Source organism: Zootermopsis nevadensis, unplaced genomic scaffold (assembly GCF_977971745.1).
Source record: "Zootermopsis nevadensis isolate Lab colony 2312 unplaced genomic scaffold, Znev_1.0 Znev_ptg000028l, whole genome shotgun sequence".
In the NCBI taxonomy this organism is placed as follows: Eukaryota; Metazoa; Arthropoda; class Insecta; order Blattodea; family Termopsidae; genus Zootermopsis; species Zootermopsis nevadensis.
In genome coordinates, this window is record NW_028259160.1 from 18,673,539 (window position 1) to 18,699,174 (window position 25,636).

Consider the following 25,636-nt stretch of genomic DNA (forward strand, 5'->3'; position numbering starts at 1 on the left):
CTTAATTATTGGGGATCATCAATGTGGGTTTTTACATAATACATCAACTAGTAATCAATTTTTTATATTCGTCAGATACTACAGAAAAATGGGAGTACAATGAGACAGTACATCAGTTATTCATAGACTTCAAGAAAGCATATAATTTAGTTAGAAGGGAAGCACTGTACAAAATTCTCATTGAGTTTGCTATACCCATGAAACAAGCAATGCTTATCAAAATGTGTTTAAAAGAAATCTATAGGAATGCCCAGTGAGGTAAACATTTGTCTGACGCGTCTCCTATTCAAAATAGCCTAAAACAAGGAGATGCTTTACGGCCATTGCTTCAGAACATGCCATTAGGAAGGTCCAAGAAAACCAAGTGAGACTAAAATTGAATGGGACATATCACCAAAATTTGACTCATCACCAAATATAATCAGATGAAGTCAAGGATGATAACATGGGTAGGGGATTTATCCCACATGGGAGAAAAGAGGAATGCATACAGGTTTTGGCAGGAAAACCAAAAGGAAAGAGACCACTAGGAAGACCAAGTGGGAGGATATGGATCTTGGGCAAATAGGATAGAATGGGATGGGATGGGATGGTATGGACCAGATTCATCTAGCTCAGGATAGGGACCGATGGCAGGCTCTTGTGAACACAGTACTGCAACTTGGAAACTCTAAGTGGCTGAGCGACTGTTGGCTTCTCACAAAGGACTTGGCTCTATGGAGCAATTATTCTCCCACGCATAGTTTTCAAACACTCTCAATTTACATTTTTCTTTTAATGTAAGAGACCAGGTTTCACACCCATATAAAATAACAGGTAAAATATTGTTTTGTACACATTAATCTTGTTTTTAAACAGTAGATGGGAATACAAAAGATTCTGATCTATTTGGTGGCAATCATTCCCTAAATTTAGTCTTCTCTTAATGAGGCATTAGAGTAGCATGACAAGAAATACAAGCAATCTCTTACGACCTGGAAGCTACACATCACGAGTTTGAGATGCTGCTGGTGGCAGTGGAAGCCCAAATGAGACATGGATATGGCAGTAATGTAGGGACCAATGCAAACAAAGTGAAATAACCAGAGGCAGCAGTGTTACAAGCACATCACCCTATTCCTTTAAGGCCTCTCCCCACCTTAACTCCGGTATCCAGCTGGAAGCATCCACTGGCAATGTGCACTCCCAATACATCTGCCCCTAGCAAAACTACAGCAATTCTGGCCAGTGGCTGAAAATATAACTAGACAATCCTGGTGGAAATGGATGGCGCTAAAGCTCCGTGCCTATACCCGGCCGCCGGAAGGCAAAGGCGTGTAAGCTGAAGCCCCGGCGAGTAGGAGGGCGCGGCGGTGTGCGCGGAAGGGTCAGGGCGCGAGCCCGCCTGGAGCCGCCGCCGGTGCAGATCTTGGTGGTAGTAGCAAATACCACTCACTAACTTCCAGAAGTATTCTCAGTTCTTTAGAAACAAGTTACAGTCTCCAGCCAGCCCAATTGTGAACCAGTAAGTGAAAGTGAGCAGTGATGTGATCTTTCTTGCAGTGTACTATGTGCATATTCAAGCAGTCAGAACAGAAGTTACAACTAGCTTAAAGTCAAGACTTTCTGTAATAACAACTGTGACCTGTAAGCTGGCAGAACATTAAAGAAGTAATTGTAATATTGCACACAAGAAGCCCATCTAATTACAAAGAACTCGCAGTGTAATCACCGACATATGTTCCAGTTTTTATATGAATTCCTGCCACTAACAAACTCTACCCTCATAACTCAAAGGACACCTTTATGCACAAGAAAGCTGTACCTAAGTGATGACCAGCATTCCCATTACCATAGGAGAATGTACGAGGTGCTACCCAAAAGTTCGGGGAATTTGAATTACACGCGCGAACCGGTTGTGGAATGGCCTACCGCCGCTAGATGGGGCGAGCAATACCCTTTGTGAATTAGTGTGCCAACGGCGGTGAAGGGGAGAGGTCGCGTTTTTGAGTCTCGTGCGTTCTTGTAATGTCGTGTTGTAGTGGTTCGGCGATTTTTTAAATGGCAGATTTTAAGGAGCAAAGAATCTGCATCAAATTTTGCTTTAAGCTTTAAAAAAACTGCTGTAGAAATCCACTGCAAGCTTGTGGAAGCATTTGGTGAGAATGCTATGAGTCAAAGTAAAACTTTTTTTGTGGATGAACGTCACGTCAAGTTCGCAGCAATGTGAAGTCCATGTTGATCCCTTTTTTTGACATCCAAGGCATTGTCCACAAGGAATTGTTGCCCATGGTCAAACTGTCAACTGGAAGTTTTATTGTGAAGTTTTGAAGCCGCTACGGTAGAGCATTGGTGCAAATGTCTGGCAAAGTGGGAGAACAACAGCTGGGTTTCCACCACGACAACGCGCCCGCCCACACATCGCTCGTTGTTCGGCAGTTTTTGGCTTCCAAAATCACGTCAGTTATTTCCCACCCACCCTATTCGCCTGACCTCGCCCCCTGCGATTTTTTCTTGTTCCCCAAAATGAAATTTTGATTGAAAGGCCGTCGTTTTGACACAATCGAGGAGATCGCATTAGGTGTTTAAAACGCTCACACTTGAGGACTTCCAGGTATGCATGGAATCATGGACAAAACGCTGGGATCGCTGTATTCATGCACAAGGTGACTATTTCAAAGGAGACGGTGTAAACTTGGAGTTATGATAAGCATTTTTTTATGCGCAAATTCCCTGAACGTTTGGGAAGTACCTTGTAAAATCATCTTCTGGTTCAATGCCATCCTTGTCTAATTTGATCTACAGATACTCCTGACATTCCAAATTTCATATCCATCTTCCTTTGGTTAGATCATTTCAAAGAATCTGTCAAAGTCCAAGCTCTGTGTAACATTATATCATAACTTGTCTTTTTTATGGTGCAGAATAGTTAGCCCCTGCCCAACACCCAAAATGGAGCACCACACCTCTTGCACACTGTCCACAGATGCATATAAAACATATTCAGAATTATAAAGTGAAGCTTTTGCAGCGACTGAAGTTTATCAAAGACTCTCGGGTTACAAGCCGCGTCAGGTGACTGAATGGTGAATAAACCATATCTTCTGCCAACATTTCGAGAGCAATCACTGCTCTCATCCTGAAATGGTTTGTAACCACACAGTTTTTCATCAATATTCAGAATTGCCATCCATATCTGGAGGTCTTCACCATCCACAGCCTGAGGATGCAACATACTCTGGTGATGGAGACCCACTTGGGAAACTTGATATATGAATACACATAAGAACCATAAGTTAACATTATAACTGAAAAATACTTACATTCACTTGTACATTACACAAACGCCGAGCACTTCCACCTGGTAGTGAAATATATTCTTGTCTGTGGATTAATGTGCATTTATAAAGGTACACATCCCAACGATGTCTATGCCCATATCCATATCCATATCTGTAGTTATACAGCTCCATATTAATTTTAATATAATACATATCACCTGATGAAATATCATTATTCACCATTAAGAAAATGTTCAACTCATTTCTTGATCCTTGACTTTGAGCTTGATATGTAAAATTTAAATCATTACCATGAAAAAAATGGAGTATACTGATGTTATTCTTGGTATACTCTGCAAAGCTTTTTTCTGTAAAAACAATATATTGCACTCAGAATCATATGACAATGCATGATATGGTGACAGAATGAATTTATTATGTTATCTTCAAAGTTCATTTTGACCTACTGATAGACAGTTCAACACTTGGAAAAATTATGACCTGACTTCCCACCTCACAAACTGTCTTCTTTTAGTGTGGACCCCCCCCCCCCTTTTTAGCGGGCAATGCAAAAAGAAAAAAAGTAAAAATGGTCACAAGTACATAATGGAGTCAAAGAAGACTGAAATACAAGCTGCAGTCTTTAGGAAATTAAATTAATTCTGATGAAACTGAATTCTCACATCAAAATTGTCAAGCACTGAACAAATTCCAAAAGAACTGATTAGGCAAGAGGAAGTACATTACATTTTATGATCCACAAACTTCCCAATTCTAGTTGGAATACACCAAATGCCTTCCTCCTTATGAAAGGGAGGACAACACAGTATCCAGTCTAGGTAAGATATGAAGCTTTCATAAGAAGTGAACACAATCCAATATTTCTGAAACATTTCCTGCCCCATTAGCGTTCAGACTGCCTCTGTCCACATACCAACACTGATAGCATTACGTCAATGTCCATTCTGACATAGTATTGTTTCTTTCAAGAAGAGAATGCCTTCTGCTGCAATTAAAAAATATATAACCAAGACAGAAGCAAAGACTCTGATGGGTAACATTACTTCATATGCTTATCAGTTCTGGATGATACATGTTTTGAATAAATACTTTAAGTAGGTTATGTGACATTAGGTTGATTTATAATTTGTCTAAATATTAAATACAATAATAAAGTAAACACAGGGTACTGTTCAGCCAAATCATTCTTTTAAATCAGCATTAGTGTCAATTATGTTCCAGAAAATGCCAAGTAGCTGTTCTCATAAAAACCAAAGAGATTTGTAACTACTCTAAATGTGGTTGATCATGTAGACAAAACCTACTATGTTGCACTTTCTATGCCACTATAGCAGTAACTCAACTGCAGGGAAGTCATATATCTGTCAAGTAATTCTGCAGAAATGTCTTGTAGCTTTGGAAAGTTTTTATATCTGACCATGAATCTAGGAATTTCTGTAAACCTGTTATTCTGGGTACTTAGGAGCACACCCAAATAACACCATGCATCCTACAAACAATAAATAATCAATTTTACCGCCACAAACTGCATCACAAAAAAGTTATACTCTCCCAGCAGTCTGCTTCATGGAGTTTTTGCTACTTCCAAATAATGTGACTTTGTGGCAAAGTGCATGAATTACTTTTACTGACATAACTTAATATTCCATCAAAAAGAACATACAAAGTTTGACAGTGTTTCTCACTAATAAAGAACATGTCCACCATTCAATGTATTGCTGCATTTGAATAAATTGTTAACACCAGCAAGCATCCTACCAAGTTTTCCTAAAAAATGCTTATAAAATTTCTTACTAACAAACATTTGAAAATAAACACTCTCAATGTTACACTGTATTTTATCTTCATTAAAAAAACGTTTTGTTATGAAGTGACAGTGCCTGCATCGGAGTGAAAAGAAAAATTGATTCCTTATCCTTTACTACAGAAAATACTTCCAGAGCTTTTCAGCTTAGATTGTGGTACCTCCCTATGACATAGTAACCAAGTAGCCACTGCAGTTTAGCAGGCAGTAGTAGTACCAGCATGGGTAAATTATGTTGTTTACACATTTTAAGAAGTCTGTACTATACTGTGCAGCTAATTAAAAGTGCTTAAAATTAATTCATATAGTCTATCATTTTATTCAATGCAAAATAAACCTCACCACTACTCCTAGGATTTCCAACAAATGCAAAACTATACAGAAGATAGCAGATTATATTCCATAAATACAGCCTGATTCATGCCAAAGCTTACTGGAAAACAAATGGAACATGACTATGCTAGTACTATGTCTACATCAGTTTATAGCCAACTGAGCTGTCATTTTGAGGCCACACTGCAATAGTAGGAGTGTACCCATATTATATTTTACAAATTATTACAAACACGTACCTTGAAGAATGAGAGGTAAATTGTGTCCTGCACCTTTTGTCCAGTTACTCATAGTCCATGTACAACCTCCATACAAAGACGTACACTCAACAACATCATTTCCAATAAAATAATCTGTAATTATTTTTCAAGGCAGATTAATACTTTGTATGATATACAAACATTATAGTTAAGTGACAGATTTAATGACTATGTTAGTGTCAATGCTACTTACTTATTGATGTATTATTACTCAAGAGAACAGGCAACCCCCTAGCATTTGTCATAGCATGTACTTCAACACGTCCACTCCGGTTCACTGACATGAAATCAGGAAAATCTAAAAATACCAATAAAATTTCAGTATGACAAAAATTCAGTTAATTTACCAAAGTGTTTGCCAACAGCAAGGAGTCAATGACAGGCAAACACTGAAATTACATACTTGTACAACAAACAGACTTAACTAAATACATAAATGTATATATAAAATAGATCAATCAAACATTTCCCATATTGAGTATAATAGCCAACTACAAACACAGAAATGAAAACCAATATATGATATAAAAAGAAAACAGTATAAGTAAAAGGGCTAAATAATATGCATAAGCGAAGTACAATCTTTGTTAAAGATGTCAATCCTCTTACAGAGCACTGGTAGCAGATAATAATAAATAATACCACCTTATTCCAAAAAATGAAAGCAGTGAATTACCAAAAAAAAAATTATAGGCCTGTGACTTGCATCCCTACAGTACATAAGGAACAAGAAGGGTGCTGCCAAGGATCAAGAGGATGAAAAGATCGGCTGCTGGTGTCAAAAACAATATTAGAAGAATTTAAAAACATGAATAACAACTTGTGCATGGCCTGGATTCACAACAAAAGGCATTTGACAGTGTTTCTCACAGTTGGATACTTATCTTTAGAGTTAATGAAAAGATAATATCTTTCACTAAGAAAGCTATGAATAGTTGGAAAATTAGTATGAATCTAAATATGAGAGATAAAGTAGCTGAAACAACAGATATTAGAGTAATTGTGGAATATTTCAAGATGATTCACTCTCACCATTCTTATTTAGTATCATTTTAATCCCTCTTACAGAAGAGGTCAACCAAATGAATATAGGATATGAAGAACATGAAACTAAAACAAAAGTCTCACACCTGATATACATGGATGACTTAAAACTGGTATGAAAATCAGATAAAGAACTTCAGAAACAACTACACACAGTTAAGAAATTCAGTAATGATACTGTAATGAAATCTGGACCGGATAAATGTGCAAAGGTTGTGTATAAAAAGGAAAATTAGCTTTACTACAAAATCTGTCAATTGATACGGGCACAGAAATACAACAGCTTGAACAAGGAAATCATACATATACTTAGGAATTGAGGAAGGAGATGGCATACATCATCAACAAATGAAAGATGAACTGAAGAAAGAATATAATGGAAGATTAAGGATGATACTGAAATCTGAACTGAATGCCAGAAACAAAATCACCGCCATAAACGCATTAGCAGTGCCAGTCTGAGGTACAGTTTTGAAATAATTAACTGGAGACTAGAAGAACTGAAGAAAATTGTCAGAAAAACTAGGAAACTGTTGACAATATATGGGATATATCATCCAAAAGCAGATGCAGACAGAATTAATGTAAAGAGAAAAGAACTGGGAAGAGGACTGGTACAAGTTGAAGCAACATACAAAAGTGAAATAGTCAATATTGCAGTGTTTTTGCACAAAAAGCATCAAGAGGATCCATATATTAATGTCATAAAATCATATGACAAGTCCCAAGCAATAATGAATTCAATAACTAAGACAGCATAAAAAATCTAAGAACTAAATTCTGAAGAAGAAATATAATACAGAGAACCAAATAAGAGAAGGAGAAAACAGCAGCAATATGGGCACTAAGAACAAAATCTTTAAAAATTATGCAGAGCAGTATATATATCTACAGGTAAAGTAAAGAACTTGAAATAGTGTTGTATAAAATGAGGCTCTTACAAGTGTCTGAATGACAATGACTGCCAAAAATTAAAAGAAACAATATACTATTATGATTTAATAAAGGGATAAATGAAATAAGTAAAGAACTTTTGAAAGAGAATGAAGCTGATATAATATTTATTTATTTATTTTATTTACCTTATGGCTATATTACAACACATGAAATATAAGAATATGATATACATTACAAATATGCTAGAATACAGTACTATAAACTGATATAATATATATAAAGCAATTAACATATGCTGTACAAACATTTAATACAGAAAGGATTATTAAATGAGGATGAGTGGAGGTGGAAGAGGAGGTAGAGGAGGTGGTGGAGCAGGGGGTGGGGAGGAGGCTCTTGAAAAAATAGAATACAAAGACAATAAAGCAACTGGAGAAGAAAACTGTCCATATTTACTGACAATATCAAACTATAAGAGAGAAGAAAATTTTTCATAAATCTGAAGTAACAAACGCCATTAAAATAGTGCAACTAATAGAATAATTAAAGTTGAAGGTGCATGTAAAGGCCCAAGAAATCAGAAGTTATGAAAAAAAGAAAAAACCATTACATCCAAAATAATGTGTTCAAGGATGACAAAATAATTCTACTGATATCTGGAAGCAAAAACTGTAATAATCAAAGACCACCCATACACAGAAAAAGTTCAAGATGAAGAGAACAGGCTGCCTATATGAACTACAGAACTTCAGCTAAACACATACCAGGAATTATGTAATCAAGACCTATCTCAATAAACAGGAATATTTCAGTCACTCACTGTCATTGTAAACTACAAATACACATATTCCCTTTCTGCATTATTATTATTAAGTGTTCTGTCTTATGACAGGTCCATTGCTCTGCCCAAAAAGAGCTCTCCAGTTGTCCCTATTCTCGGCTTCTCGCTTTAATTCCTGGAACGTCATCTTCTTTCCTTGTTTAAGGTCGTCGGTTAGCTGTATCAATCTTCTTCCTAGTCCTCTCTTTCCTTCAACCTGGCCTTCGGTGATATCACTCATTAATCCATTCCTTCTCATAATATGTCCCAGCCAGTTAGCTTTCCTTCGTGTAATCGCCTGCAGAATGCTTCTTTGCTCGTTGACTCTCCTCAATACTTCTTCGTTGGTCACTCGATCCGTCCACCCGATCTTCTCTATTCTTCTCCAACACCACATTTCAAAACTCTCCAGGTATTTCTGTTCCTTCTTCCTGAGTGTCCAAGTCTCTGCTCCACACAGCGCGACACTCCATACGTAACACTTCACTAGTTTCTTCTTCATCTCCAAGCCCAACTTGCTAGCGAGAAGTATCCTCTTCTAGTGCTCATAAATTAAAGAGATCTAAATGTGGGTACCAATAATGTGAAACTCAAGGAAGGTGAACTGTTTACTTTGAACAGATGATTTGAGGCTGACAGGGAAAAGTGAGGATTAGGCCACTGGGCCTGTTCCATCTCATTGGGTCAATCATAGCTTGTCCTTCCAATGTTTCCTCGGTTGTCCGATGTTCCTTCTTCCTCATGGTTCATAGAGCAGTAATATGTGTGGGATCTGTATGGAAACATTCTGGTCACGTGATCATACCAATTTTTCCTATATGCACTGATAATACTAAACTTTTTCAGACGTCTTCATTCAATTTGTGGTCAAGGAGTGTGTGTCCTAATAGTGGTCTCAGTAGCCACATTTCTGCCACCTCTAATCTCCTTCAGCTGAGATGCCGCAAGAATCCATGTCTCAGATCCGTATAATAGGGCTGGGATGATCAGTGTTTTATATAATTTTAAAACACTTTCTGCCCTTACTTTCTTCAGTAAGATTGATAAATGAAGAAATAAAATAAAAATTGTAATAACATTTAGTTATGGCATAAAAATAAAGTTTGGGTAGAAAAAAGTGCCAGAATTTGTTTAAAAATGGCAAAATTATAAGATAACAGCACACAGGAAACAAGCAAAAATGAAATTACAGAATATAAACCATTTAGACCATATAAGTATTTGGGTGTATAACATATAATATAAAAATAATAAGTTGAAGGAAAATGTAAAGAGACTAGGATTGATTTTAAACACTAATAAGCACAAAAATAAAATGCAAGCAATAGGATCACTGGCAGTATCAATACAACAAGTGAACTTCAAAATTATTAACTGGCATTAAGAACAAAAACTAGATAGAAAAACAAACCATCCATGGACAGCATCTCACAAGAGCAAACATTCAACACTTACATGCTTCCAGAAAAGAGGGAAGAGAACAGATGCAGGTAGGAGCCTACATAGCAGAAACCATGAAATTGGTGAAATATGTAGAAACTAAAAAAGAAGATCTACTGATACAGCTTGTTAGAACACACAACCACAACAATCCTACAAACAACTAAAAAATTTAAGAAAACTTTTAATAGTGAAATAAAGAAAATAAATAAACAAGACAGCTTAGAATATAAAAGGAAAATTGGAAGAAAAAGGATGAATGGACAATTTCCATACAGCTTACATGAAAAACTGGTGGATAAGTAATGGTCTTATACATGGCTGAAGTTTGGAGACATAAAGGAAGAAACAGAAACAATTATATCAGCTCAGGATCAGGCAATCAGTAAAATTATTTTAAGAGAAATTTTTTGAAAGAAGAAACAAACTATATGTCAACTACATAATGAATACAAAGAAACTACTGACCACCTTACATCAGGATGCCCCATTCTGTAGAGAATGCACACACAATAAATAAAACAGGATAACAGTCTGTACACATCTACATTACTGAGTATGTAAGATAACAGGCACTGAAACAACAGGAAACTGGTACTTACATACACCTGAGTGAGTGCATGAGGAAGAATATATAATGATAGGCACAACTGAATGAAAAATATTAAATAATTTGATTCTTCAGGCATACTGAATAATTTGATTATATAAGAAAAATTCATTCATTCATTTCGCAATCCAAGTGATGCTAGTCAAGAAACCAGCTGATTTAATTTGCTTTATTCATTCAGAAGAATAAATAACATTCTTCCATGTAAGATTTGAGGTTTTCACAGCAGTGAGTATGAAGATTTCTGTCTTCTGGGTTGTTGCACTGTGCAGTGTGGTCGATGTTTACCAACGTTTCAGAGGTCATACTGCCATCGCCCTGATGACGGAGACAGTAGGACCTCTGAAACGTTGGTAAATATCTACCAGACTACAAAGTGCAACAACCCAGAAGACAGAAATCCTCGCATCCTTCCACTTTTTAAACAATTGTTTATTCTGCATTTTTCATACACTGCACATCAGAGGAAATACTTATGATTGTGCATTTGTCTCATTATTCTGTAGTTTAATATAACTGATATTACCTCTCATAACATTTACGAGTATACAACTACCGTATTTATATGTTTCTGTCATCCGTAGATAAACACAGCAGATGAATTGCAACTTATAAAATGACAATTCATATGTATCAAAATGCAGTCCAGTCTATTTTTTTAGTATCTGAGAAAGCTGTACACCATTTTAAGTCCAATAGCATTTTGTTTAATGAACTGTTGGTTACAGAAAATACACAAGACTTAGACCTACTAACAAATCTATATAAAAATCAATAAATATTATGAACATTGAAAAGAAAGTGTTACGTTATTTTCTGTTATCACGCTAAGGCTACTGGTTACATTAATCACAGCATATTATTGACTAAATTGGCTTATTATGAAGAAGTTGGGAATATTAGAAAATGATACATCTCTCTTAATCAAAATACAAAAGTTACAAAATATAACCTCCAAACACCACTGATAACATTTTTTAACTCGTATAAAGTTCATCATTAAGTTCCTCAAGGCTCCTCCCCTCCCTTTCGTATGTTACTGATAATATGATACAGAAACACGATTTTCACAGACCAGTGGACTGAAACAGCTATAAATGACTGTTTGAAAACATCCATACATCACTTGTTACAGATGCACAACTTTTAGTTTAGTTGATTTTTATAATTGAGGGATTACATTTTCTCACAAACAGTTATCCAGCATGGGAGAGTTGTTGTATCCCGGGCTGGGATTACGGGTTGGCAAGGCGAGCGGATCCTTTGGAACTGCAGGTGGCGCTTCTTGGTGAAATAAAGTCAGAATATAACAGCTAAGACATATTTATTGTAATACAATAGGCTGAAACAGCCAAACACTGGTTGACTACAGAGTATCACGTTTGCCTAGGCTTGGGCAGTCCAACCTTTCGTTGTAGGCTGCCTTCTGGCATGAAGACAGCCGGTCTCAGTATCGATATCAATAAAGAAGACCAAAGATGTTATCGGGTCTTACCCCCCCCCCCCCCCCCCCCTCTTTCTGGAAGATTTCCAATGTCACCAAAAGTCGTACAGAAAGTCCGTCTCTTGGACTTTGTTTTACTCAGTACTTTTCCCTTGTTGACCCGCATCATGAGACGGATGTCTGGACTTGGAGTTCGTGGTGTTACCAAATTTAGTAAGATAGCCTGTTTATGGCTACTGCGGGGTCAACGCTGGGGAGTACTGATAACCTTAATTAATAAAACCTGTTACATAACCCTTTATATCCTATACAACACATATACCATCTAATTAACATCACCTGTTATATAATATCCTATATCCTATACAACATATTTCCCATATACAAAAAAATACATTGTGGTTCAAAAGCTTTGGTGAAGTTCTTGAAACCCAAGTCCTCAGCAAATGGCAATGTTCGTAGATCTCTGCATGATGCAATGTTGAAAGGTAACCTTCTGTTTCATGAAATTATTTCACTGACAAAATATCTTTATGAAAATAATAAATTACAAATAGGCTCTCTCCTGACTTCCCTTTACTTTGTGAAGAAATTAAAATGGAGTATAAACCATTTTACCGACTAAATATTCACAAGATACATCACCATTTATCATAACCCTCTTACTCACTCAACTATGTCAGAGGTTCCCAACTTTTCAAGAACCTAGGACCATACTCAACCCTTCTTATCAACTTCCAGGCCCCTGCAGTCAATTCATAGGAACCTCAAGGCAATTTATTAAAAATGTTTGGCAATAAAGTTCACATACTGCTCATACACATTCTTGTAATAAATGTGTTCATTTTTCATTCTCGTTAACCACTGACATTTACATAAATATTACACAGTACATATTTTTTCATCACACAGAGTGATACAGTATTAAAATGTATGTGGGTCCTGCACAAAACATGTTCATAGGCTGCAAACTGTGAATGCCTCAACTATACTATTTCACTGTGAGTTGCATTCATCTTACCTACAGCAAGGAGCAGTGAATTTCTTTGGAACTAGATACATAAGACCAATGTTTAAAATGAACATGCTGTTTCTATTCACATCTTTAATTTCAGAATTTATATTACAATTTTTCCTGCACTCTAGTGATCAGACATGAACAGATACTTAGTTTTCTATGCATTTACTTCGTTACCAGTGCCATTAACATCAACAACATAGGCCAGAAACTTGCATGTCCCATTCAATTCCAACACATTCTGATCTTTAATCAATTAAATAGATTTCCAGGTCAAGAGGTTGGATTCTGTAATATTCATGTAACAGTGGAAACTAAAAGACAATAGGCTGTGTCTTTATCATCACTCCATTATTTTTTCTTGTAGGTACAATGTTTTTAATTTATTTTAGTGCTATACAGGGGACACCATAATTGCCACACAGTGACCAATGTATACTTGTCAGTTCCATGACACTACAGATCACGTACAAGAATTACAAAAAAAATTACAAATAATCTACTGACAGAACATAAATTATTTATTTCCTTGAAAACTGTTGCATGTTCAACTGTCTGCAATAAGTTACACATACCTTGTCCAGTGTAATCTTCATAGCTTGAATTATAGTGTGGTACATAAAATTTGTATATGGTTGTGACATCATAAACTTCTGTAACAAAGAATAATGCCATTACTTATAATAGAGCCGTTACCTGCATAACACAACAACTAAATAGTTATAATTAATAAAATTGTAAAACTTGGAATAAAATACATACATGAGCATTTCAGAAGTAACAATGCCACTGATACTTCCGTCTCTAAATGCTAATACAACACTAAGACCAATATCATAGTGTATCTGTCACATACACATTTTGTTTACTATGTTTTTATTAAATTGTTATTATGTTATGCTACGCTAAGTCATGCTCACATAACCTCAAAGAAAACAAATTACGTATAAACCAACCAGGAATATATATTCCTGTTTATTTTAAGAGGCCCAGATTTCTATTGAAGTTTTAACCCTTAATGAGAGATTACAGATTTACTTTGTTTCATGTATTGTTGTTTACAATTGTTTAATGTGTTCAAATGTGTAAGTAAATTACTGTCTCCTCATTCAAAAGCAGAGCACGTCAGTCAGTCAGGCTTCTCTGACTTTGGACCTCATGACCTGTTAAAACTGAATTTGATACAAAGGGATAACAAAGATGCAGAGTGGCTGATAGAAGGTCAAGATTACCAAGGCCAAAATCCTCAAAGCTTCACAATGCACACTTCACTCTGTCACAAGTCAATTAATATTAGAACAATTAAAGCAGGTTTTACAATATTCACCCTGAGATATGCACACAGAGAAATAGTCTATGAGTTCCAAAACATGAATAGTCAGATGGTAGTAAACTTTTGTGTGGTGTGGTGTGTGAACTGAACCTTGTGGCATTCCATGAATTATGATACCCCATTCTGAATAGGTATTATGATCAGTATGGGGGCTTTTAATTTCTACTTTACACCTTCTATTATTTAGGTAGGATATAAACCATTGTCCTACTATACCTCAGATTCCATAAAATTTCAGTTTCGTTAGTAATATTTCATGGTTTACACAATCAAATGCCTTGGCTAGGACACATGCATTTTATTGTTAAGGGCTCATACAATTTCATTAGTGAAACTAAATGGAACCTTTTCTGTTAAGAGATATTTTCTAAATCCAAATTGTTCCTCTATAAGGATGATGTTTGAGTTTAAGAAATTATTTACTCCCTTGCATATAACATTCTCAAAAAATTTAGAAAATGTTGTCAGCAGTGAAATAGGTCTGTAGTTAGTGATGCAGGATTTTTCACCCTCTTCATATAGTGATTTTACTTCTGAATATTTAAGTCTTTCAGGAATCATTCCTACAGCCACTGAATGATCACAAAGAACTTAATGGAATACTTCAAGAATTACGCAAGATTTAAGTACATTAGATGAAATTCCATCATAACCACAAGAATTTTTTGACTTGAGAGAAGTTATTATACTTTTAATTTCATTTGGTGTAGTAGGAATAAATTAACAATCGGAAATTAATTAGGAATTGCCTTAGCCAAGAACTTCATTGCATCTTCGATTTTTGAGGTTATCGTATCACTGCTGTTCATTCTTTCTGCAATCGTTAAAAAGTAGGTATTAAAATAGTTAGCTATAACTTTAGGATCATTTACCCTATTATTATTAATCATTATTGGTGGGCTTTCAGTGTCTCTATATTATTTGCCAGTTTCCTTTTTACAATTTTCCAAACAGTTTTTACTTTATTTTCAGACTCTACTATCAATTTCACTTCTTCCACTATCTCTTAATGTAGAAAATATTTATGAAACAAAATACAAATACTTCAAATAATGTGATAACACCGAAGGATTTAATTTGCAAGCAATATTTTATAAGTCTTCAACACGAAACTTCATTTAGTTCCATTTACAAGGAGCGGTCAATACATGTGCATGGATAAACTTAAGGCTCCAATGGTTCCACATTTTTGCAAACTTTGCCTAAAACAATCCTAAAAAAACTTTCAAAATAATTAATAACATAGCAATTTTAACACATACATTCAAGTCAACTAAACTCTTGCCATTGGTTACCAACATGGTCCAACTATCGCCGCCAGTTAGTCTTGTAGTAGTTTCACTACCGCTCCAGAGTACAATATACACGTGACGTCACGCTACGCATGAGATTCCAACTTTTTAACAAGAGTTACCAATCTATATCTGTAATGTGTCTGTGGCTGTGGACTTACAGACGGATGGAGGTACCTGCCCTAATTGTAGGATACAAAAAGGCGCCCAACAGCTTGTGTTCGTCCGTCCACATGAAGGAAATCGGGGCCATCGAATGGATTTTCATTCAATTTTATACTGCGTGAGTATTCGGTTCGTTCCACCTGTTTTACGCATTCATGAATTGAAAATCTAAGGGCAATAAAAACGCGAACGCCTAAGAGTTGTTGAGCTATGCCTACACTTAAAAAACGTGTCTACAAATTTATTTTTGCTTCCATTTAAAGATATGTTGTAGTCAATGTATAACGTTTTAAAGCGGGAAGAAACCAAAAGTTTTGTTTCACACAAACTTTTAACTGGCATCAACATGTGTAGATCTATAAATCCAGTTAATTTTCTGCTGAAAAGTAGAATCAAATAACTTTTTCCAAGGGCTTTCTAAGCTGCTGCTAACAAAAAATATTAAATGTGTTCCACTTCCAAACGTGTCAAACTCATAAAACGTTAGTGATAAAAGGTTACATAAATTAACTGATCACTGCTACTCATCTGCTGCAAGTACGCATACGTCGGATACCTCTACACCAGATAATCATCTGCTGCTGCCATTGGATATTGAAACCTGTTGTGTAGACGAATAAAATTATTTTATTGAAACTTAATTTACTTGTCAGAAACATATAGCATTCACCGCGACACTGGTTATGCTTGTATATTTTTTTCAGGTTTAATGTCCGCTAAGCGACTCGAAAGTGGTAAAATAGATGAGTCATTTAGTTCAGGACTTGGCTTTTTTCATCACTCTGCACACTTTTTCACAGCGAAAGGTACTGACATTCTCAGCGTAAACTATTTAACATCGTAGCAGCACTTGCAAAACGTACGCCTGCAGAACAAAACAAAATAGGCGGAGATGGCGAACCCCTGGTGTGGACTTTATGCAACTGCAGTCACTAGGGCCGGCGCAAGGGCACTTGGCGCTCTAAGCAAACATTCTGCCTTGCATCTTTCCATTAAACTCCATAAAATGAATATTATGTATGGAAAAATTGCATTTATAATTTCATATTAAGTTTGCATGATAAAGTTGAATAACGACACCCATACCGAATGCTCGTTTTTAATGTCCTTCACTTTGCACACAATATGCTCTAAAACATATTGAACTCCCTAAAGCAAACAAGTACAAAGGAAAAAGTTACTGAACACAAGACCTGTCGTGCAACTGACGACGATGTCTTATGGTACAATTTGGCTGCACGCGACAGAGACAAGCGACCGAGGCAGGCGACAGAGTTACGAGACAGAGACTGGTCGCTTCCTGTCTGCTCTCTGTACAATCGTATGAAGTACAATTACGAGCGCGAGACAAAGACAGGCGACAGAGACAAAGCACAGGAGACCGCTCTCGGACCAGTAGTGTCTCGCGACGGGCTCAGGCAGCACGTGTGTTGTTGAGTAAAATAATGGCAGAAATTAAATTTATTGGTGACCAAGATGAGCAATTGGTAGAATTAGTAGCAGAAAACCGACCACTGACCACCGACAGAAAGATCCTTCTTCACGTCTGGTTTTGAATATTGAACTCATAGCTTTTCTTTGTTTCTTTCGCAACAAATAACACAGCAACACATCATCTTCTTCTTCTTCTTCGAGTAACCTTTTTAGAAGCATTTTTGTACTCATTTTTTACAGAATATGTGCACGTATGTCTCAACAAAACAAAGAAAACAAACACTTTGCCGCATGTCTCGGTCGTCACCTCAAAAGTGTGTGGCGACAAGCTGCGATGTGTCCGTCTCTGTCGCCTGCCTCGGTCGCTTGTCTCTGTCGCGTGCAGCCAAATTGTACCTTTAAGGTGATCATTTACGTGGCAAACTGTTCGTCAGGAAATGCCGATTGCACTGTCGAATTCACTACACACACATCAACCACATGTATACGATATCAATTATTGCAGTCTATGTAATACAAAACCACGAACATTCTATTTCCCGCTACTTCTTTCCCTTTTTATCCATTCACGTTTTACTGCACCACGAATGTTGCCGCAACAGGAAATTGCCCAATTTTTGTTAGTGGTTACGCCGGCTGTGGCCGTCACTAAACTCGACCACAAATAAACTCAATTTAAATCAAAGAATGAAAAATGAGAATTGAAGGCCAATCCAAAATTATCTGTAACATTTTGTTGGTTGTCCTATTTCAGAACATATCTTGAAATATTTTGAGCCTTCTTATTGGTATAGGCTGCCAGTAATTAAACTCCCAATGAAAATTACAATACAATGGATCTAGATCACGGATCATATTTCATTCACAAGCAACGTGAAACTGATAACTTCAGACGCCAACACAGTAGTCTAATTTGAAAGCGGAGATGGCCAGATGAACTCTGGGTATCACGGGACAGTACCACTTTCTTGACTGGAAGTTTGCACAAGCGTTAAAATGTCGACTATTAACACACGATTCACTGGATTCACTTGGAAGGCGAAAGAAAACATGTTCCCGGAGTTACACAAAAGTAAAAAGTAAAGCTGCCCGGGAGGAATACAGGCATCCCTCGTTGTTCATGATCTCACTTTATGCGTTTTCGCTCCAACGCGATTTCAAAACAATAAATAAAAATAAAAACTGGTCTCAATCACCGTGCTCACGTATCCATGACTCAACCATTTTGCGGGCGCCGTAAGCACTCTGTGTTGTAATTAAATTTTCGCAACGTATTACATTGCAGTGTACAATCCCCAATCACGGAAGGCTTCAGCTAAAGTGATTCCACCCCCAACCCCAAAGTCGCAGAGGCTATCAACCAAAGTGATCCCGTCCCTCCTGGGTTTGAATCCCAGGGAACCATCAAAACCAAAATCCTTTTCACGAAGAACAAGTTACCTGACAGGACAACCTCTAATCAGCAGCAACAGACCCCAGTTTGAATAGTCAAGGCTTCCGATGGCGTAAGCTAAACCCAGTTTTAGTTATAAGGCTCTGTTTACCGTTTCCAGCAATGCGTTTCGTACGCAGGAATGGTGTTAACTAGCAAGGTCGATGTCTTGCGTTTGCGCAGGACTCCGCCCTTAGTTAGCTTTTTGGTTGAGTGGTTGGCATCCAGTCACATCAGAACCCTGATGAAATGTCTTGTGATTTCAATTACTTGTTCAACCGTGGATATTGATCATCGAACAAGCCTTTTAGTTGGGATAGTCGTTGGTTAGGAGCGGAGCTAAGTCCGGCTCAAGGAGACTTGAGGTGACATTTTAACTTCCAAAAACACAACTCCAATTGAAGAAGAATTTATTGAAAAGACGTTAATGTAGTGCCCAGAGGCACTTACAGGATGTCCTGTTGAAAGCGATCCAAAGATACCAAAGAATCAATATTACTCCCAACATGAGTATTTATAATGCTCGTCTTAGGCGTCGGTCAGTATGCACGTGGTGGTGACACATGAGAGTTGCACAAAGACAGTTAGTTCGTATTACTTGGTGACAACTATAAGCGTGTGTGCACTTTTGTATCAGGCAGCCTTTGTTCCCCTCGATTAGTCATAACCTAAGAATCGAGCCACACAATGTCATCATACAATAAAATTTACACTTTTAATTATACTTTCTTAGGTCTCTTATTACACTGATGATGGGGGCAGAGATGGTCCCTGAAATGTCGGTTTCTTCTTTTAACCAATTAACGCGGCTGATGGCCCGAGATTTTATTGAGTTACTTCCCCGCGAAAGATTCAAGTAATAAAAATGACTCAGAGATTCAGAGGAAACCGTCTCAGAATTGCTGGTAATAAGAAACTGTGGCAAATGCAGTAAAGACGGTTCGAGATGGAAGAATGGACTTTCAGGGGGGAACAGACACTTCCGGCGTACTGATGGAAACAGTCCACAGACGAGTGAAGAAAGTATGCCGAAATTATATTCAAGTAAACTCTTGTCGATTTAGGAACACATTCACGTGAGAACAAGAAAATTAACTTGCTTGTTCATGGAAAAAAGGTTATTTGGACTGAAACCATTTGAATTACGGCGCTCTGCTTTTGATTTCACAGGGCGAACAACATTTTGTACCCTTTTAAAGACGATGTGGCCGGCAAAGACTTGTAGATTGGGTTCATCAAGCGCCATCTTCAAGCAAGTCTAAGGACTGCTGAGAAAATATATGCAGCCAGAGCAGCAGCATTTAATCAACAAAGTAAAGTCGAGCAGTCCCGCTACACGCCATGCAGGTCGCTTGGGGGAGAGAAGAGGACGAGCTCCTACTCATTCCATTCCTCGGCAATGGATGGGGGTGAGTGGTCAGCATCACGCCAAGGCCGCGCTTTACCCCAGGCAAATGAACCCGGTACCCATTGGATAGGACGCTGGGTGGGTCCCAGAGTCGGTCTGGACGCAGAAGATAGTCGAAAAATAATCTGCCCCCGTCAGGGATCAAGCCCCAGTCGTCCAGCCAGCAACTAATCACAACACTGACAGCTGATTGATCAACAAATCGTCAAAACATGTTTCTTTTTGTTGAATTATAGACAGAAATGGCATTCGACCTAGCCGAGTGTTCAATGTTTATGAAACCGGAATACCAAGTTCCCCAATAACTAACTAACTAGATGACTTAGGGAAACCGAATGTTCATCACCGAATTAACCAAAAGCCCTCCACCGGTCCCTGTAATGGGACAGCAAAATCTAATCGCCTTCAACTCCTATTTCCCGTAGATCCCGCTTGATATTATCCACCCATCTACTTCTAGGTCTCCCTAATAGGCTTCCCGACCAATACCCGGTGCACACCTCTTACCACTTCCATGCGTGCCACATGCCCCACCGATCTCAATCTTCTTCACTTAATCGCCCTGACAATATTGTTTTATATTACCCAATAAATTAACATCATCAGCATATGCCAATAGCTGATGTGTCCCATTCAATTGCAAACCCTCCTGCCTATCTTGGACTTTCCTGATGGCATATTGTAATACAAACTTAAAGAGCAAGGGAGACGAAGCATCTCCTTGTTTCAGACCGTTCTTGATGGAAAATGACTCAGATAAATATTTACCTACTCGAATTTTGCTACAGGTTTCATTTAAGCACATTTTTATTAGACTCACTAGCTTCTTTGGTATACCAAATTCAATAAGAATATTATATAACACTTCTCTCTTCACAGAGTCATAGGCTTTTTGAAATCTATAAATAATTGATGTACGGTCCCACTGAACTCTAATTTTTTTCTCTAGTATCTGACGAATGCAAAAGATCTGATCAATCGTTGATCTGTTTCGTCTGAACCCACACTGATGATCCCCAATAATTTCATTCGCATATGGAGTTAATCTTTCCAGAAGAATGTTTTATAGAATTTAGTACGAGGTTGATAGCAGACAAATTCCTCGGTAATTACCACACTCAGTCTTGTCCCCCTTCTTATGAATAGGAATAATTACAGACTCCTTCCATTGTTGTGGCATCTCTTTATTATTCCAGATGAACTGAATAAGCTTATGGATCGCCATTTGCAAATTTTTGCAACCTGCTTTAATTAATTCTGCTAGAATATGATCAATACCTGGAGATTTATAAGGTTTCAACTTTCCAATGTCTAGGTCAACTTGATCTAAACTGAATTCTGCCACTAACAGTTCAGTTGTATGTATTTTAATCTGTCTAATATCACCAGTCTCATGAATATTTACGAGTTGGTTAAAGACATTTTTCCACATATTCAAAATTCTGATTGGATCTGCCAGTATGTTGCCATTAACATCCTTTACTAAAATAGTCTGCGGTTGATATCCTTTTTTTAAGATCATTTATGCCTCTAACAAATATCTCATATTTTTTGTTTCTCAAGAGCTTCCTCCATCAAAAAACAAAACTAGGTCAGGTGATCAGGCTAAACAATTCAATTCAATTCAATTCAATTCATTTATTTGAGTGCTTGGCAACAGCCAAAAAGGCCAATAACAGCCAAGCACTAACAATACAAAAAAAATAATAAAAGTAAACATAGCAATACCTAACAAATAATGAACTAAATATATAAGTGTACAATATAATAATGATAATAAATCAATTCATTAATTTATTGCAAGATAATGAACAGTAAATGAGCTAAATAATGTGCCTAACAGTGAAACATTAACATAAAAAAACAAACAAATGAACTAATTATATAAATGTACAATATTCAATTCAATTCATTTATTTACGTGTTTGCCAAATTAAATACTTCAATTCTATAATTAAATTCTTTATTTAATGTACTAACCAACAGCTGCTATAGCCAATGACAGGGCAACACAAACAAACAAACAATATACAAAGACAACACAGAAAAAGGAATAAAAAAAGACATTAAAAACTTAATAGATAACATAAAAAGCAAATTTAAAGTACAAAAGTAACCAATAAGATCCACTCTAGGTATTATCCCTTATAGAATAAGTGTCATCAAAAGAAACATTGATTATACCAAAAATGTCCAAGAATGTACAAACATAATTAGCAGCAATGACACACCTGGCTGAAGGACTGTGTCTAAGCGCACCGCACACGCAAAACGTAGAAAATTCTCTTATTTGCCTTGACGGCACACGAATACCAACAGTATCCATAATGGAGTTGCAATTTATTTTCCCCTTAAAAACATTAATAAGAAATAAAGCATCGAGATGTCGCCGCCTGGAATAAAGTGTTCTAAAATTTAACGTAATTAAAATCAACTCATATTTACCTGAGGTATTAAACTGAAAAAACCGGTAGTTGCACAAACTGGCAAATTTCCTTTGAATATTTTCTAATTTATTAGAATCAGTCTGTGTAAGATTATTCCAAGCGACAGAGGCATACTCAAGCTTTGGCCTAACTAAAGCATTATACAAAACAACAAGACTGTCTAAAGAGGAAAAATTATATGTAATAAATCGAATAAGCCCTAATGTCCTAAGTGCCTGAGAATAAACAAAATTTACATGAGAGTGAAAGTAAAGTTTACTGTCTAATAATACACCAAGATCTTTTATACAGTCAGTACGGGAAATTAAAATACCACTTACAAAGTAATTAAAGTAAATACTGTTGGTTTTCCGTGTGAACGATATAATTTTTGTTTTCTCAACATTAAGTTCCATAGAATTATCTTCACACCACTGATGTACAGAGTCAATATCGGCTTGAAGAGATTTGCAGTCATCCACAGAATGTATGTCCCGATATAGTTTCAAGTCATCAGCAAATAAGAGAAATTTCGAGAACTTAATTTTGTCACAAATGTCATTGATAAAGATATTAAATAATAGAGGTCCCAAGGTAGAGCCTTGCGGGACTCCAGAAAGCACCGAGTAAGGAGAGGAAGACTGCCCTAAAATACGAATAAAGGCCGATCTGGATGATAAATAACTTTGGACCCACTTGACGTACTGAGAGGATAGTCCAAAATGATTAAGCTTTCCTAAAAGAGAGAAATGAGGGACTGAATCAAAGGCCTGTCTGAGGTCGAAGTATACAGTCAATCTGCCCCTGTGAGCAAACAGAAGGCTGAACATCAGTGAGGTAGGAGACTAAATTAGTTACCGTGGATTTAGATTTGGAAAAACCATGCTGACTAGGGTGTAACTTAAATTTGAAATAAAATGAAAGATGATCATGAACGCTAGGAAACGAATGCCAGTTGAATCCTTATTTTAAGGAGTTCAGAGATAAAATAACCCAATTTTGAATTGAAGAGGCACTGTTTGGAGAATGTGGAACAATCTCAAGAAGAGTTAAATAAATCCAGACAACATAAAGAATGGAGAAAACAGCATAAAATTTTGTGCTGAGCTCTTTTCCACATCAAAATGGGCACACACGGATTACTCTACATAAAACAGAGAAAGAGAAAAACGGCTTGACGTCTTCACAAGAATATGGGGTTCAATTTCTGCTTTGTTGCTGGTTGAGAATATTTTCCATGTGCCGTTTATTATCATGGTTTTTGTCCGAAGCTGTGAATCTGAACCCCGTTTACTGCGACTTTGTTTCTGTAATAGTGTTTGCTTATTACATCTCCTGGTTTGTAAAAACGTACACGCAAAATAAAAGTACAAGTTTGTACTCTCACTTTACCCCTGCACGGGGCACAGAGTATGCAAAGTTACGAAAAATACTAATATTTACGAAACTATAGAAGTTCATTCCTCATTTTTCGCAGAAAAACTATTTCCAAAGCTTCCGAAAAATAGATCTACGAATTATTTGATGCAATCCATTGATGTTTTACACAAACTAAAAACATCTCCACTTTCCAACATATTTTGTGTACAGTGAAGAACTAAAATTCACATTCAGTGTTATACTATCCTTAATCATGCATACTAAATATCAAAAAATAAACGCAGAATTTATATTCATACCAATGAACAATATTCATTTTACATATTTGTCTGGGGGCCCAAAGTTGAACGTTCGCCGAAAACGGTGATGTGCAACCGGTGATCCACGGAAACCATCTGGGTGTGGCACGAAATTATCACCTCATATTATACCTCCACTGGGGATACTGGGAACGACCCGTTCTTCAAGTGCCTGAGCACTGCGGGTCCCAACTTTTCGTTGACTTGATCTATAGACATCCGGTAGGACTCCTTAGACAAGGGATCGGCCCGTCGCAAGGCCTCTGCCTGTACACAGGACAGCACGACACAGAAAAAGGCGGACAGACATCCATGGCTTGAGTGGGATTCGAACCCACGGTCCCAGCGACCAAGCGGTCTGAGGCGTGGGCCTTCTGCCGCTTGGTCACTGGGACCGTGGGTTCGAATCCTACTCATGTTTGTGCGCGTCTCTCTGTGTTGTGCTGTCCTGTGTGCAGGCAGAGGCCTTGCGACGGGCCGATCCCTCGTCCAAGGAATCCTACCGAATGTCTATAGATCAAGTCAACTAAAAAGTTGGGGACCCGTAAAGGGTACCGGAAAATGTAGAAAACATTGTTAAACCGTAAAAAGAAGAAGAAATAAGAATAAGTATCATTAAGTTTAAATGATTACACATAGTTAATAAATTTTGGATTAAACGATATGTATAAATATGTTTTAATTTGTTTCAAATAATGAATATATTTAAAGTAAATGACACAATAACAAAGATGGATTATGAACAACAAATAGAACATTTTTCGGTTGGGATCGATTTGCAAGAAGTTGTCGCAGCCAATCAATGCCATAAACCATCTACCACAATATACAGAATGGGGTTGGTGTGCCGCCATGACTCTTCGACAACAGTTAGTGTGCCGCGAGTGTAGAAAGGTTGCTCAACACTGGCCTAGGACGCCAAATACCTTTGCGCCGACCCTGATCATAGCGTAGCTTTTTGCAACATAACACTGATAAAGTTCCAAAGCTAACAACGTATTTAATGCAATACACCAAAATAAACAACCAAAACGCTATTCTACTCACCTGCTACACTTCCACCAAAAACAAACATCACAAGGACACCGAGCACGAAACTGTGCCTACTACTCTGCATCTTGAACACCTTAACAACGTGTAGCCCTATTATATATACTTTTCATAGCCTGGAGTTTCGACCAAGTGGACCATATAGCTTCTTCCAACCACCGCAACACAATTCTGACCAACGTTTGACGATCTTCAAGAGTGCAATTCAAATGATGCAGAAGCCACTGACATGCGCAGCCTAGGTCTGGATGGGATTCTCACAGATAGCACAAACATAGATAACGTGTTGCAGCAGTAAGGATATGAGGTTATTCATCAGCCAAACGCGTGATTTTGGCCTGTAGTAGTAAATACGTTTCTGCGAAGTTTTTAATATTAGGCCGCAACTGACAAGTCTATTTTTCTTCTCTTTTACTTGTAGTCCCATCGGCCTACAATATTTGGGATTTTAACACAGCAGCAACTG

General features: G+C 37.2%; 1 protein-coding gene and 1 long non-coding RNA gene across 4 annotated transcripts in view; one reads left to right on the forward strand and one right to left on the reverse strand.

Annotated features, from left to right (window-relative positions):
* The window catches only part of LOC110838250 (receptor-type tyrosine-protein phosphatase F-like), an 82,768-nt gene extending 57,362 nt beyond the window's left edge, over positions 1 to 25,406 (reverse strand). Inside the window, exons 1-5 of one of the 3 annotated variants that reach the window (XM_022081280.2) lie at positions 25,168 to 25,406; positions 13,527 to 13,604; positions 5,872 to 5,976; positions 5,658 to 5,771; positions 3,303 to 3,628 (exon numbers count right to left, since the gene is read on the reverse strand). In XM_022081280.2, coding sequence (XP_021936972.2) covers positions 3,303 to 3,628; positions 5,658 to 5,771; positions 5,872 to 5,976; positions 13,527 to 13,604; positions 25,168 to 25,237 — 693 coding nt within the window. In that variant the 5' untranslated portion in view covers positions 25,238 to 25,406. Of the gene's footprint in view, positions 1 to 3,302; positions 3,629 to 5,657; positions 5,772 to 5,871; positions 5,977 to 13,526; positions 13,605 to 15,546; positions 15,674 to 25,167 lie in introns of those variants that run through there. The other 2 variants (XM_022081281.2, XM_087357075.1) reach the window with 2 other exon arrangements.
* Positions 15,694 to 20,268, forward strand: LOC147872382 (uncharacterized). Its single transcript, XR_015537387.1, has 2 exons — positions 15,694 to 15,859; positions 19,778 to 20,268. It is a non-coding gene; the product is annotated as an uncharacterized LOC147872382 (long non-coding RNA).
* Positions 25,407 to 25,636: the final 230 nt, after the last annotated feature.